This window comes from Phalacrocorax aristotelis, chromosome 3 (genome assembly GCF_949628215.1).
Source record: "Phalacrocorax aristotelis chromosome 3, bGulAri2.1, whole genome shotgun sequence".
Lineage (NCBI taxonomy): Eukaryota > Metazoa > Chordata > Aves > Suliformes > Phalacrocoracidae > Phalacrocorax > Phalacrocorax aristotelis.
In genome coordinates, this window is record NC_134278.1 from 2,080,498 (window position 1) to 2,096,144 (window position 15,647).

The window sequence follows — 15,647 nt, forward strand, 5'->3', positions numbered from 1 at the left end:
CAGCAGCTCAAAGACACCTCGTAAAATTGTATTTTAGTTTGGAAATGTGGCCAGGCAGGGTTAAACAGGAGCGGGGAAAAAAATGTGGGACAGTCTGAAATGGTCCCCACTGAGAAATTTGCCCCCTCCTCCCTGCCATGCAACCAAATCCGGTTGGTCTCTATAAATTAAAATATCAGCAAAAAGCTCCATTTTCTGACAAAATCGGGTTGTTAAAAACTGTTTTGTATTATTAATTTCTGCAGGTGCAGTGGGGAAATCCCCCGTGCCCTGTCTCGCCCATGCACGACATGGAGGGAAATGAGACCAGCTTGAAAAGGCACGTGTCCGCTGCCTGAAAATGCTGCAAATTAAGAGAGATGAGCTGGAAATCAGCCTGCCCGTGGTGAAACCTCCTCCTCCTCCTCAGAGGTGCAGTCTGAATCCTGAGCTGGGGCTGAGAATGAGGGGGTGACCCACAGTTTGGGATGAACCCCCAAGTGATGCTCTGGGATGGGGGCACATCCCTCTGATGCTCTTTTCGAGGCGTTTGATGCCACCGTGTCTCCGCGGGGGGTTGCACCAGGACCCTCATTTTGGGGGGCCTGGGTGGGCTGGTACCCCCCGGGCACCTGCCAAAAGTTTCAACAAAACCTTGTAGTTATTTAAATTTTTTTTAAACCATAGCAGCCAAATCGGAGGTGGGAAGCGAAGGCCTGGAAGCGGCTGCATTTGCTTTGCACAGTTGCCTCGCTAACCACTGCCGGGACAAGGGGACAGACAGACAGACGGACGGGTGGGGAGGACACAGCCTTGGCCCATGGCTCCAGCACACGCGGCGTTTTGCGGTGGTTTGGCCTCAGCGGGCACCTGTCAGCCGCAAAGGCTGCTGGGACTTGTAGTTCTCCCCACCGCCCGCTCCGCCACTACCACGCAGGCGCAGAACTTCCCCGCCCGGGCCGCTTGAACCGAAGGGAAGGCGAAGCGTTCGCTGATTGGTCCGACGGCGGCCTCATCGTCCCCGTCGCTGATTTGTGATTGGTTCGACCGCTCCTCCTTCCTTCTGGTTGGCAGGCTGCGGCCAGTGGGCGGGGCCGAGCGGCGGCGGCGGGAATTGCGGCGGCGGCGGCGGTGAGAAGGGGGAGGCGGGTCGGGCTGTGGGGCGGCTGGGGAAGGGGCTGAGGCGCGTGGAAGCGGGATCGAGCGGGACCTGAGGGGCGGGGGGGTGGTGGGGCAGGGGTCTTTGGCCAAGTGGTGGGAAGAGGTGGGCCTGAGGAGATGGGGAAGGGGGCTGAGGGTGGGGAAGGGGGCTGAGGTGAGATCCTGGGAGGGGGTGGGCCTGAGGGGATGGCGGAGGTGGGGAAGGGGCTGAGGTGGGGAAGGGGCTGGGGGGTGGAGTGGGGAAAGGGGCGGAGGTGGGGAAGGGGCTGGGGGGTGGAGTGGGGAAAGGGGCTGAGGTGGGGAAGGGGCTGGGGGGTGGAGTGGGGAAAGGGGGCTGTGGGGGTGGGGAAGGGGCTGGGGGTTGAGGAAGGGGCTGGGGTGAGGAAGGGTCTGAGGGGTGTGGGGAAGGAGCTGAGGTGGAGGATGGGGGTGGGGGAGGGGCTGAGGTGGGGAAGGGGCCTGGGGTGGGGGAAGGGGCTGAGGTGAGATACTGGGAAAAGCTAACCCTGAGGGGCTGGTGGAGGCAGGGGAGTGGGGAAAGGGGCTGGGGTGGGGAAGAGGTCTGAGGTGGGGAAGGGGGGAGTGGAAGAGGGCTGAGGTGAGATGCTGGGAAGAGCTGGGGCTTGGGGGGGTGGGGAAGGGGGGCTGGGGTGAGATGCTGGGAAAAGTTGGGCCTGAGGGGCTGGTGGAGGTGGGGAAGGAGGGAGCGGAAGGGGGCTGAGGTGAGATGCTGGGAAATGCTGGGCCTGGGGGGGGCAGGGGGGAAGAAGGGGGCTGGGATGAGGAAGGGGGTTGAGGTGAGATGCTGGGAAAAGTTGGACCTGAGGGGCTGGTGGAGGTGAGGGAGTAGGGAAAAAGGCTGGGGTGGGGAGGGGGGCTGGGATGAGGGAGGGGCTAGGGTGGGGCCCAGGGAGGGGGTGTGGTTATGCCGGGGGGAGGGGGTTTGGGGGAATGTTGGGGTTGGGGCTGGGGCTGCGGTGGGGGCTGCTTTGGGGAGGGATTGGGGACTGGGGACTGAGGAGTGGGGACATAGGGTGGGACAGGTTTGGGAGGGCTGGGTGGAAAGATGAAAGGTTTGCAAAAGGAGCACAGGTGGGAGATGGAGCTGGAGGAGAGGGAAGATGGGGCTTGGGTTGGGGGAGGTGGACCGAGGGTTTGGGAAGGGAGGAGAATTTTGGGGGAAGTGGGGGCTTTGAAGGTGGTGTAGGGAGCAGGGGAGAGGTTTGAAGGGGGAAAGATTAAGGGGATTGGGAAAGGAACATTTGGGGCATTTAAGCAGAGTAAAATTTTGCTGGGAGCAAAGAATTGATGTGTTGATTAAGGAGCAAAATGGGCTGGTGTTAGAGAGCACTGGAGCAGGGAGAAGTGAGATGAGGGGCTAAAATGGGAGTTGGGTTATTAGGGGATAGGGCTGGGGGGAGTCAAATGAGGGACCATGAGAATTGCAGGGAGAGCTGGTGTTAAGAGTGAAATGGAACCCAGTGGGGCAGGGAACTTGAAGTGGAGGGGAAGTGCAGTGTGAGGGGCTGGAAGAGGGTGAGCTGGAGAAAGGGGGTGAGTATCAGGGTATGGACTGGTGGAAAATTACTGGTGGAAGCGTAAGGACATGATGTAGCCATTAATAGATAAGTACAGTTGCGAGGGGGGAAAGTGAGAACAAAAGATCTAGTGCCAAACTGGCACTTCTGGTTAACTTTATTTCTTGAAAAGTCAATTCTTGTAACAGTAAGTTCAGCTGTTACCCAGGAGGTCTTGTCTTCCCTTTCCTGCCCTGCTTAGGAAACGTGTCTACATAGTTCTTTTTCTTTCTCACTAAACTTCATCCGCTGTTGACAAATCAATGTCACTTCCCAGGTGGTTGTATCCCACTGTGCAGTCCGGACTGTACCTGATAATGTCTTAAAGTTACCATGGATATAGATTTTTTCCTCTTAAAACCCCATTTTAGCTGTTGGTCCTCATGCAGCTGCATCATATACCGATGCATATACCACTAAAATTGATATTGGGCGGAAGTATTTGCAGGTGATTGTTGGTAAGCTGCTTTGTTTGGGAGAGTTTTAAGCTTTTTATCCCCTTCTCTTCCAGGGTTTTACTGCAGGTGACTGATTGCCATGAGTTCACGTATTTTCCTCTGATTTGCTGTTCGCTGGGCCGAAGTGAGGGATGGCTGCAGAAGCCAAGTACAGCATCGTTCGAGAAGTGGGGCGAGGGAGCTACGGGGTGGTTTATGAGGCCATCGTTAATCAAACTAGAAGCAAGGTAGCTGTTAAAAGGATGCATTGTAACGTGCCCGAAAATGTAGAACTGGCTCTGCAAGAGTTCTGGGCCCTGCAGAGCATCCAGAGGCAACATGAAAACGTGATCCAGTTGGAGGAGTGTATCCTGCAGAACGGCCAAGTTTTTCAGCCAATTAGTCATCGTTACAGGAAATCGGATAGCCATTTGCTGCTAATTGAGACCTGCCTGAAAGGGCGGAGGTGCATGGATCCCAAAGCCGCCTGCTTTCTGTGGTTTGTGATGGAGTTTTGCGATGGTGGCAACATGAATGAATACCTGCTGTCTCGCAGCCCAGATGTTCAGCTGAATAACAGCTTCATGCGGCAGCTCAGCAGTGCCGTGGCTTTCCTGCACAGAAACCAGATAGTGCACAGAGACCTAAAATCTGACAATATTTTGATTTCTCTTAGACGTGGAAGCCCCATAGTAAAGGTAAGGGAATAAAACTTTGCTGTAACAAGTACATGATCTACAGGCTCATGCATCACATGCTTTGGAACGGTCTTTTGGTAAGTCTTGTGATCCTTGTAGCTTGTAAGAAATGTACTAGGAACATCTGATATCAGTTGTGGGCGTTTTGTGTTTTATTTTTTTTTAGGAGGCTTGGAAGGAAGTAGAGGGTCACGATGGTGTGTTTCTGTAACGTCCTTCATCCACTGCTTATCCTGTTGAGGGGAGTGGTTTGGGGCTAACATCTGCACGCTAGATAATCAGAGAGATCGTGATCAGTCAGAAGTGAAGCAATTTTTTTTGTTCCTTTAAACTTTAAGAACATACTGCCCTGTTACAACAGCTAGTGCTTCCAGTAGTGCTGCCTCACGTTCAGGGGAGGCAGGGAACGTCTTTGTGCTTCCTTCCTCTTTCCAGCAACCCTTCCTGCAGGTTGATGCCTGGATTGAGGTGAAGACTGGCTAGCTGCCTTTCTTGTAGCACCAGGCTGAAAGTCCGTTCAGCTGCTTTTCAGGGAGCTGGAAAAGCTGGGAGCCATCTTGCTCCTGAACGTTCAATCCCGAGAGTTGCTGTAGTTAGAAAATAAACAGGTTGGTGCCTTGCACATAATTCATGTCTTGACCGTTCAGATCAATAACGGTTATTCGTACTTCGACCTGTAGAGCCATCAAGAGACATTTAAATCAATGTCATCTGAATCACTATGGATAATAACGGTCATGCGAGAGGTTCGGTGCACTCGCTGTGGAACAATAAGAGCCACTTCTCCCATAGATGTCATTTGAGCTATGTTCATGCCCGATTAGATGTAATCGGAATGAACTTCACGGCAAGATAACAAACAGATACCTGCTTTGCCCATCTTAGGAGGGGGAACAAACAACAGGGAAGGAGCTGGGGAACAGAGAGCTAACGGGGAAATAATCAGCTCTTTGTTTCGCTAGGGTTGCCACCCGCCAAGCGTCAGTGCCATGCTGTGGTGGATTTCGGAGTGGCATTCGCTGAGCTGCTGTTGCCTACCCTGTTTGTAAACGATGCTTGTAAACTCAATGTTTGTGAATAAGTTCTTTTTTTTTTTTTCTTCTTAGGTAGCGGATTTTGGCCTCAGCAAGGTGTGTCAGGGGAAAGGGAACGTAAACCAGCATCGCTTCTCCTCTGCGTGTGGGTCAAACTTCTACATGGCTCCAGAAGTATGGGAAGGTCACTACACTGCGAAGGCTGACATATTTGCCCTTGGGATCATTTTCTGGGCTATGGTAGAGAGGATCACCTTCCGAGATGGGGATACTGAGAAGGAATTGCTCGGTGAGGATCAGATCGGTGCTGTCCTGTTGTCAGCAGGTGTTCTGGATCTGTAGGGAGCCTCTGAGAGGCGTCTCTCCCGTGCGTAGTTACAAATGCTGTGGCATGTATACCTTGGATGTGGCTTTTTCCAGGAATCTGCAGGCACTTTGCAACCCAAAGAAACCCAAGTTGGGGTTTTTTGGGTGTTTGGTGTTTTTGTTTTTAAAAGAACTGCAAAGAAATCTTTCTTCAGCATGCGTTGCTCCTAATTTGATTGCTTCTCATGCAGGGTTTCCAGGCCCTGAAGAGATACTGCTAAGGCAGAGGGAATGCTTTTTGTATTTACAAATCATTTTGTTTGGAAGATCATTCCTTCTGCCAGAAATACTCTGTGGGATTTAAAGGTTAAGGGAAAGATCGCTTCTGGCACTGCTGTCAGGCCTGCCTTGCGCTGAGAAATGCTCTTCAAAATGGATTTGGCCCTTATTGTCACTAAAAAATTGTAAGAGGAAAAAAACTGGTAGCTGTTGGTGAGGCATCGGTCTTGCAGCTATGCTCTTTGTACAGGATTTAGTAACCGTATGCTTCCATTTGCTCAGAAATGCTTTTAATGCTCTTAAAACCAAAACCTTTCTGGAATCGGGCTTACGGGTTCGCTTGTATCCTTGACTTGGCATAACCAAGGGACGGGATCACTCGGAGCACTGAAAGGATGTTCCAAGGAGCCAAATAATAAACTGGGAAAGGATGTTTAGATAAGCCTCAGTGCCATCTGGCTGAGTTTCCTCGCAGTTGAGAGATGCAAGATCTCACAGGGACAACTCCTCCGATGGCCTGCTCTCTCCCTCTCTCTCCGCCTCCTCCTTCCTCCAAATCCCCTACGTATATGCGCGCTTGAAATCCTTTGTACTAAATGATTTCAGAAAAGTATATTGCATTGGAAAAATCCATCTCGAGAGGGGAGAATGCCAGTCATACCCATTAGCATAATAACCGAAGACATCCACCCAGGCTCTGAGATCAATGTCTGTCTGTCTTTTAAATGTTTAAATTCTTTAAAAGGAATTTCTACCAAGGACCTTTGAGAAGCTATTGTGCTACCCCTTTAATTTTCCTTTATTTTTTTCGTCTTCAAGTAGGCTCAGTTCTAATTCGATTATTTATTTCTTTTTAAAACGCCAAACATTGATAAATGTTTGCCTACAGAAACAAGCAAATGGCTGCAGCTGAGACCAAAGCATGAACAGATTTCATTAAAATAGCTACCCGCCTACTGGAGATAAGGTGTTTGCAAGGCCAACCTTTTCTATACGCAAAGAGGTCACTGCCTTTGAAACATTTATTCTTTGCTTGGTGCAGGGGCAGAGCAGCTCGAGTGAGCAAAGCTGTTTTTACTGTCTGTTTTGGAAGCTGGTTACTCATTTCCAACAACCGGTGAAATTATTTAGATTACCGGGAGCAAATTTACATTTCCCTTCCTTAATCTTGCCGAGGAGAAGTTGGCTAACGGTAAATGGCATATGCTGTCATTTTAATTGAAAATTGTTTGACTAACTGAGCAAATAAGTTTTGTGTTTAACTCTTTCAAGTCACCTCAGCTAAGCACAGTCTCCCCCCTTCTAGAGCTTCTGAGCCTGCTGGTAGGGTGGAACGGAGTAAAATGGAGGAAGCTGATTTCGGCAGCCCACTTTCTCTGCAGATGGCCCGTATAACCGCTTGACGAGCGTGCCATGCTTACACTTGCTCCCTCTCTTCCACGCACGGTTACGCATGCAGCCTTGTGCAACACCTCGCTTACTATTTGAAAGTAAAAGCCTCTTCTGGTAACAGCTTCTCCCAGTATTTGACTTGGCAGTCACCTCTCAATAAGTGATCTTTCCGGTAACCTTTGGGATGTTTTGTTTTCCAGTGTCTATCCGTACCGCACATGACAGCGTTTTGTGTAGACTTTCCTCTACCTGCGTAACCTGACTCCTTCTAATCTGTGTTCAGGAACTTACATCTGCCAAGGCAAGGAGCTTATTCCCCTCGGAGAAGCGTTGCTGGAGAATCCCAACATGAAATTACAAATTCCCTTGAAAAACAAGAAGTCCATGCCGGATGATCTCTGCAAGCTCCTGCATGATATGCTGGCTTTTAACCCAAAGGAAAGGTTGGATGCCTTCCAACTAGAAGTCCGAATCAGGCAAATCTCCTACGGCAAGAAGCGTCAACGCTCTGTCTCATAGAGACGAAGGGCATTCAGGTTAGTGTCGCTGCCAGGCTACTCCCTATTTAGGCTGAGCTTACAGGGGATTTTTTTTGTTATTGACCTCCAGGCCAAAGCCCTCTAAATCAAACATGACCTGTAGCAGCTCTAAAAATTCAGAGATGGAAAGTTACAGCCAAACTAGAAGAAGAAAGGGCTTCGATAAACCTTTGGGAAAAGGAATTTGGTTGAAGTATGTGTAAGAGAGAAACTTTTGCCTCCTTAATTGTGTTTGTTCAGGGAATTGGCTGTGCCGTCTGCATCTGGGCCAGCCTCTCCTTTACCCTAAACCTCGTCGGTTGCCCCAGGTGAGGGCAGGTTTCTGCCATCACTCCAGCACTTACCTTTGCTTGTTGCTTTTACGGTGTATTTGCTAACCAAATAACACCTGAAGTGGGAAAAGTTACTGTATAGTTGAGGGGTGCATCTTAAATGTGGTATTTAGGTATGAGAGTAACTGTAAGATTAAAGACAGGTATTTCTTTTTGGTAATTAAAGCACTCTCCATGCTCAGAGCGTATCGGAGCTGGGTACACCAGGGGGTAGAGGAGCTTCCTGTCAGAACTGTTTTACATGTAAAAGCCTTGAAGAATGTCTTGGAAAAGGCTGGGCTGGTGGCCTTGCCGAGTCCTGCCGCGAGACTGTTTGGTTTTATGTGCATATTTGGAAAAAAAAACTTGTTCCTAATCCTTGATGGCCTCTTTCGTATCTGCCTTGATGGAAGGTTGACCATCCACCAGAACATTCAAGGTGATCTGTCAGATTCCATGTCTTTCAGCAGAGCAATGAAAATACAGAAGGGAGTTTCCAGGATTTTCAAGTCGTGTCTTCTGCTGTCACGGGCTTCATATCCTGGAATCAATTTGATAAGTGCATCACAGAGATGAAGGTTTATGTGTCTGATGCTGTCGCTGCGACTGAGCACCTGGCTGTTCTTATAGCTAAGGACATTCTCTTTTGCAACCCAAATGCATTTCTGATCGGTTTAATGCTCTTGATCTTGTGACGGACTTGTCCTTTACCTTCAAATATTCTTCCCCTTCCCAGGTGTTTGCCCATTCTGAACTATTTTATAGAGGACAATTGTAACCCTAGTGGCATTTCTTCCTGTCCAAGCTTGGGTGGTTGGTTCCAGTGAGCCTGGCTCCTCCATCCTCCTCTGTAGATACAAATAATTTCTGTGCTTCCTCCAGACGAGTCTCTTCAGGTCCTTGCAAAGCACCAGTGTTTACTGGCTAGGCTGGAAATATTCCTCCCAGTGTATTCCAGGATCGCACCTCTCTCCTTTCACATCTGTATCACTTAATCCTCTCATAATTACTTTGTATCCTAAAGCCCTTTTTTGACCTGAGTTGCTTCAAACCAGTACCGTTCTGGGTTACAGCAGTTACTTCAGTTCACAGATGCATGGCCTTATGTTTTCTATTGCTGAGTTTCAGCCCGTCAGTCAGAAGAAACAGTGAAAGACCCTGAATATTTCCCCATCCTTTTTTATAACCGTAATACCTCCAGCTTTGTGTCATCAGCACGCTTCTAATTGTGCCAAGGCTGTTAGTGAAAACATTAATTAAACAAGTCCGTCGCCAGTGCCAATCTTGATAAAACTCTGCTCTAGCCTCTTCATTTCCAAATTATCCGTCCCAGTTTTCCCTTGGGCCAAGTTAACTGCTTTGCATCTTCCTTTTCACTAATCCCAGTCCTCTCCCGTCTAGCTAACACTTTCTGGTGTGGTGCTACATCAAATGCTTTACTGAAATCTCGGTAGACAAGACCAACGCTGCTTTTTTTATTGAGGAAAAATCAGTTTAATCACTGCAAACTACTCAATTAGCCTGGTAGGGTCTGCAGTTCTCGGGGCTCCCACCTGAAGCAGGGAGGCCTGGTGTACTGTAATAGCAACAGTACCACTAGTTGGCAGGCCAGCCCTGAAGTGGTTAGCCTGCGACAGAGGAATTTGCAAGGATAAGGTGGGCGTGGGAAGGCTGTAGCAGCACAGTGTCAGGCTTGCAACGGTTCACTTTCCTTTTCCTTTATGAAACCATGTTGGTAGGTAGGTTTGCAGAACCAGGTTCGGGAGAAAAACACCAGCACAGCCAGGATGTAGCCCTGAAAACCCCGTCTGCCTCAGTCCTCTTCATTTATTTTATCTTGCTGTTCGGTAGGAAGCAAACCGGACACCTACCACGCTCGCTTTTGGCGCGTGGCGGGCGTCGATGCAGCAGCGACTTGTGGCGCGGCGCTCCGTGCCGCGGGGCGCTTCTCTCGCGCTGTTGAAAACGCCGTCGGCCGCTGTGTTAGTGCGGACTGACGTGAGAACCCCCTCGCCTTTCCAAAGCGGGCTTGTCTTAAACACCGGTTCGTGGGCGCTTCGGTCCAGAAAACAGAGCGGTTTCGTAGCTGACTTTCCTAATCTAAAATCGGGAGTAGCACGGAAGCGGGAAAGGGTTTCTCGGGTGCTAAATCCAGATGCTTCCGAAGAAATTCTCCAATGGCCAGTTTGATTCAAGCAGGAGACACTTCTTTTTAAATTTCCGTAATGCTTTCTTATCACAGGGCAATGAACTCTACAGCGTAGGGCAACCAAACACCGACTCCCCTCAGAACAGCGTGAAAAACATCTAAAAGAGTTTTCTTTCATGAATTTAAAGACGAGGATATAGATATAACCTGTGATTCAGGAAGTCCTTAAGTTAAACTTTACTCAGAACTGGAATTTTTACTGAGGGAAGCCTGCTTGCGTACCCGCCCTAGGCTCTTCCCTGTCCCCGAGGCAGGACAGTGGGTCAGGGGAGCTTTGGTACAGGCCAGTGGTCTCACCGAGAAGTATTTTATTTTGCAACTTTGGCGCGTTTCCTCTGCAGGTATCGTGTCCCGCTGTGACGTGGAGGCCTCGGAGACGGCGAACACCTCTGCCTTCCTTAGGAATGAGCGGGTCGATCAGAAGACCGTTGCCAGCTTCCGGTTTTCCCAAACGGTTATATTTAAATGGACAATAACTTTATTTATTTGTACAGTAATTTTAAGAGGAGAACTACAAAAAAATATCTATTTTTATGCAAACCATCGGTGTTTTTATATTTGTGTTCTTTTATGCAGCGAGTAGCGTAGGTAAAAACTTGACCTTGACTGCCTGGCCACGCTCGGCACGGTCGTAGGGGAGTTTCTGAACTTGCTCTCTTTCAAGCAAGCCTTGCGCATCCTTTTGTTTCGAAGGACAGCAAAAAAACACGCAGAATCCACCTGGAGACGGGCCTCTCTGCCCTGCTGTGTGTTGACTGCCTCTCCCGCCCTGGCTTCTCACTGATAACGCCACGTCGCGCGTCCTTGGCGCAGAATTTGTCTTTACGAAGTTTAATTTGAGCTTTTCTTTCTTTCTTTTTTTTTTTTTTTCTTTGCGCAATTCTTTGCTCCGTATTGCTCGGCCGCGTTAGCCGAGTGATGGCTGCTGAATGAGCTGGCAAAGCGTTCCGTGCCTATTCTGAAAAGTTAGAGCAGAAACAAAACTGCATTTTTCTTCACAGTAGCTTTTGAATATTCTTGCTTAGATTAACTAAAACGCTTTCTTAAAATAAATACAAAGAATGTTAAAGATGCCAACTCTTGATTAGAACGTATGCGTCACTAACACTTAAAGTAGTTTAAGGAATCGTGCTTCCTGCTGTGTTAGCTGCTTGTGCCAGCTGTTCGTACAAGGGAAATGAAAAGGACTGAACTGGAATCTTGGCAGGTAAATGGGGAATCTAATTTACACCCTGTTTGAAAAATATTTTAATGTATCTGTAAAATACTGCTGATCTCTGCTTTCCTTAAGGAGCCGGGACCTCCTGGAAAAGGTTCCTCCCGTGCTCTTCTGTTGTGCAGAGGTGAAATAGCATCCTTCAGGGACGGCTTCCTTTTGGAGGAGAGGAATGAACAGCCAAAAGGAACATGGTGAGCCCCTCTGAGCCGCTCGGGGGACAGAATTACATCGAATTTGGTTAGAAATAGATTATATATTTCTTCCCCCCGTCCTACTCCGCTAAGACTACTGCTGTAAGGTAGAAGTCTGTATTATAAGCAGTGTGTAGTAAGCGAAATTCGTGGAGAGGGTCTTTCCTCCTGCCATGGCTTTACCCAGAGGCTCAGCTGAAGGGTGTAACATTTTCGCATCTGCTCTTCGAGGCTCTAAAATACTTCGTCCTGCAGAAATGAGCACTAATTGATCCCTGTCCCCTAAAAAGGGTAACAAAGGGACCGCTCCTGTCGGGTCACCCGTGAGAAGAGCTGTGGTGGGAACATAGGTGTTAATTCAAATCCTTAAATTGAACCTGACTGTTGACTTTAGCGAATCCCTAGCCCAGCGGCGCGTGGGAAGTGTGTGCGGCAGTGGTAGCCACAGTCGCTTCGAAGCTCATTCAGCTCTTGATGCCTCTGTGCGGACGGGCTGTACGGGGACTGGAGACGAGCTGGAAACGGGGGTCTGGATCTTCTGTTACGAAGAGCCGCGGCCGCCCTGTTCTGGAGAGCGCTTCTGCCTTCTGGTAGGCGCCAGGTCCGGCTTTGACTGCAGCTCTACATCCGCAGTACAGCCCAGTTTTACCTAATCCTCGTTGTTGCCTTCATTTCTAACTAACCTTGGAGTCCCTGTGTGCTGGGTTTTCCTTTCCGCAGCTTTCGGTTAGAAATCCTCTTCTGCTTTGCAGAGCTGCTGTTCTGAAGTAAGGTTTCTTCATCCTCCTCTTCCTAACCCTGGAGCCGCTGCTACTCTCTTGTCTGCTTTCTGCCATCTCTCCTCTGAGCGTGCCGGTGGCCTTGCAGGGCTGGCTTTAGTTGAGACCGGGTCTATTTTTCTGGAATACAGATGGGTTTGCACACCCTTGCAACACATGAGGGAACGGCGGGGTGCGAGAACGGCTGTTTGCTTGTGTTCTTCCTTGTTTGCCATGCTAGGCGTGTACCCTCGCTGCTGCCAGATAATTTTAGCTAGTCTGTACCTGTGCTTTAATCACTTGAAACTGTATTTTATAAACTAATAAAATGCTGTGGTTATTTTTATAAATGCATTAAAATTGTGGGAATACCGAGCATCTCTTTAGAATCACATGCGACCCTCTTTTTGTTAGCTACCACCATTTAAAGTCTTGCTTTAATACCTAATGAATTGGTAAAGGAATATATGCAATAACAGCCTCTAATTTAAGTGACTACTTTTGGGGGAAGGGGGCGGGGGGGAGAATGCTGGAGCTGCTGAAAACAAGCTCAATATTCAGAAGTGATCTGAAGGGTAAATGGGGAATGGGTAGCTGGGAAACGGGGCAGGGTCTGGCTGGAGGCCTGTAACTAGTGGTGTTCCCCAGGGGTCTGTGCTGGGCCCTGTCCTGTTTAATAGATTCATCAGTGACCTGGACGATGGGACAGAGCGTAACCTCAGCCAGTTCGCTGACGGTACCGAGCTGGGAGGGGCGGCTGATACACCAGAGGCTGTGCTGGCACCCAGCGAGCCCTGGCCAGGCTGGAGAGCTGGGCCCAGGGGAGCCTCAGGGAATTCAGCAAGAGCCAGTGCAAGGCCCTGCCCCTGGGGAGGAACAGCCCCCCACACCAGCACAGGCTGGGGGGACCTGCTGGAGAGCGGCTCTGCTGAGAGGCCCTGGGGGTGCTGGGGGGCAGCGAGGTGACCCTGAGCCAGCACCGGGCCCTTGGGGCCAAGGGGGCCAGCGGTGTCCTGGGGGGCATGGAAAGGCGTGTGGGCAGCAGGGCGAGGGAGGTTCTCCTCCCCCTCTGCTCTGCCCCAGTGAGGCCACACCTGCAGGGCTGCGGCCAGTTCTGGGCCCCCCAGTGCAAGAAGGGCAGGGAACTGCTGGAGCAAGGCCAGGGGAGAGCTGCCAAGGGGATCAGGGGCTGGAGCATCGCCCTCGTGAGGAAAGGCTGAGAGACCTGGGCTTGTTCAGCCTGGAGAAGAGAAGGCTGAGGGGGGATCTCATCAGTGCCTATAATATCTGAAGGGTGGGTGTCAGGAGGATGGGGCCGGGCTCTTTTCAGTGGTGCCCAACGCCAGGCCAAGGGGCCACGGGCACAAGCTGGAACACGGGAAGTTCCACCTGAACATGAGGACAAACCCCTTCCCTGTGCGGGTGCCAGAGCAGGGGCACAGGCTGCCCAGAGAGGCTGTGGGGTCCCTTCCCTGGAGACATTCACCCCCCGCCTGGACGCGGCCCTGTGCCCCTGCTCTGGGGGTGCCTGCTCCAGCAGGGGTGGGACGGGGTGAGCTCCAGAGGGCCCTGCCAACCCCCACCGGTCTGGGATTCTGTGAAAGGAGCACAATAAAATGGAAGAGCGCACGAATCGGTGGTATTCACTTACAAAAGCTGTAAGCAGCTCATTAATAACAATATAGCTGAGCAAAAAAAAGGAAAGTATGGAGAAGTTTGTCAAAGACAAAATTTGGGAATGGGCAGTTTGTTTTGTGTGTTACAGAGAACAGGACCTCCTCGTCATTAAGCGGCCGCTCCCCCTTATGCTGTGAGAGCTACGGGGGTGCCCAGGGGAGGCACCCGAATTGCTAAACTCCCCGGTGCCAGCGGAACTGTCCGAGGGCTTACATCACACCTAGTTGTGGAAGACAAAGCTCTGAGCGGTTTCTGAACAGTGGTTTAGAGCAACTTTTGGTTCCGAGCGTTCCTAACCCGTTGTGTAGCTGCTGATGGAGCTGTTCTCGCTGTGGTGCCCTGTTTGTAGCTGGTTTTTCTTCCAGCTCCAGGGAGAGGCAGCGATGCTGCCCAGAGCTGGCTGCCCAGCACAGTCCACTCCCTGGGCCTTGGTGAAACCTGCTGCTTTGGTGGCTGGAGGAGGATGTTTGCTGGGGAGAGCTGCTTACATGCCCGCACATTTTAGGGTGAAAATGTACATCATGAGGCAACAGGGCTGCAAGTGGGTGCCTTGGCTCAGTGCCCGGCTCGCAGGGCAGTCACACTGTTTTTTCCCTCGGTCAGGGCGGCAGTGACTAAGGATGTCCCACGCTGTTTTTTTAATCTACATTCGTAATAGCTCTTGAAGAAAAGAGAAGAGAAAGGAAAGGAATGTGGATCAGTGATTCAGCTTTGCATTTTGAGCGACCAGATAGTGAAGGTGAAGCTTTGTTCTGCTTTGGTGGGGGGGGAAAAAAAAACCCCGTGTGAGGTCTCCATTTTTATTCTCTCCCCCTGCAACGTGCCTTGTGTACATCGGAGCTGTTTGTAGACTAGCCTCTAAATGCCGGAGCTGGCCATCGAGGCAGGCGGTGAAATTGATTGCTTTGGATTAAGGGTGCTTCCGAGTAGTTAGATTTTGTCTTCAATGGGACAGATAACATCGCTCACAGAGACACAAGATAGCTAGGGGCTGGATTTAGCTGGGGAAGAATTAAATACTCACCACCGTCCCCAGTCAGGATCAAGTCAGTCACTACTATTCTATTTTTCTCTAAAATTAAGCGTCGGCGCCAAATAATTCATTAACAGACTCCTCCGTTAATCATAAAGCACAGGACATCGCGCCAGACAGCAGAAGCAGGTCTTTTTTTTCCCCTATGTCTGTTAAATACATCATGGTAGCGGGCAGGCTTACAGCTGCTGGGAAGCGGGGTTTTTTTTTTTGGAACTAAATAAATTCCCAGGTCTGTTAATCACAAAGACTAACGAAGGCGCCCGGGACGCCTGTCAGCGAGCAGTTATCTGCAGGCGGCCGACGGGCAGATGGGGTGGCTGGAGGTATAGATCATTCCGAGGGGGGACCCGGGAGCCGGCTGTTGGATTAAGTGGCTCATCTCGGCGGGAGCTCAGGACGCGATAAGGAGAGCAGATTTGCCGACCTGTCCTGGAGGCTCAGGCGGGAGGAGGGACGGGAGGCGCGGCGGTGCTCCTGTGATCCTGATGCAGCAGCTCGGCATGTTCCCTTTGCGAAGGGGTCGGAGGAAGCAGTTAACTTCTTCATGGCTGGAGAGGTAGGAACGACGTTATCGACTTGTGTGGGTGCAGAAGGGACCTGGCGGCACTCGCGGACTGACTCTAGAGAAATATTTTTGCAAAATTAAGGAAAAAAAATGGGGAAACCTGTGGTTTAATCCATCAGAGGTGGACATAGGCTATTTCCTAATGAAAACCTTTAGCACTGGAGCGCTCGCTTCCCCTTCGCTGTTCCTCCTCGCTTATCCTAAACTTTGACCATGTTGCTCTTTTGTTCCGCTAAATAGCTGCTGCCTTTCCCCATCGAAGGAGGCTGGTTCTGCCTC

General features: G+C 50.4%; 1 protein-coding gene across 3 annotated transcripts; it reads left to right on the forward strand.

Moving 5' to 3' along the window:
• Nucleotides 1–1,071: 1,071 nt before the first annotated feature.
• LOC142054222 (serine/threonine-protein kinase PDIK1L-like) lies at nucleotides 1,072–12,468 on the forward strand. Of its 3 annotated transcripts, none has more exons than XM_075086476.1 (5): nucleotides 1,072–1,110; nucleotides 3,229–3,852; nucleotides 4,959–5,175; nucleotides 7,147–7,399; nucleotides 10,264–12,468. In XM_075086476.1, exons 2-4 carry the CDS (start codon nucleotides 3,307–3,309, stop codon nucleotides 7,380–7,382), a joined length of 999 nt encoding a protein of 332 aa, XP_074942577.1. In that variant the 5' UTR covers nucleotides 1,072–1,110; nucleotides 3,229–3,306; the 3' UTR covers nucleotides 7,383–7,399; nucleotides 10,264–12,468. The 3 variants fall into 3 exon arrangements, with proteins under 3 accessions (XP_074942577.1, XP_074942576.1, XP_074942575.1); XM_075086475.1 differs by lacking the exon at nucleotides 1,072–1,110 and adding an exon at nucleotides 2,338–2,694; XM_075086474.1 differs by lacking the exon at nucleotides 1,072–1,110 and adding an exon at nucleotides 2,701–2,865.
• Nucleotides 12,469–15,647: the final 3,179 nt, after the last annotated feature.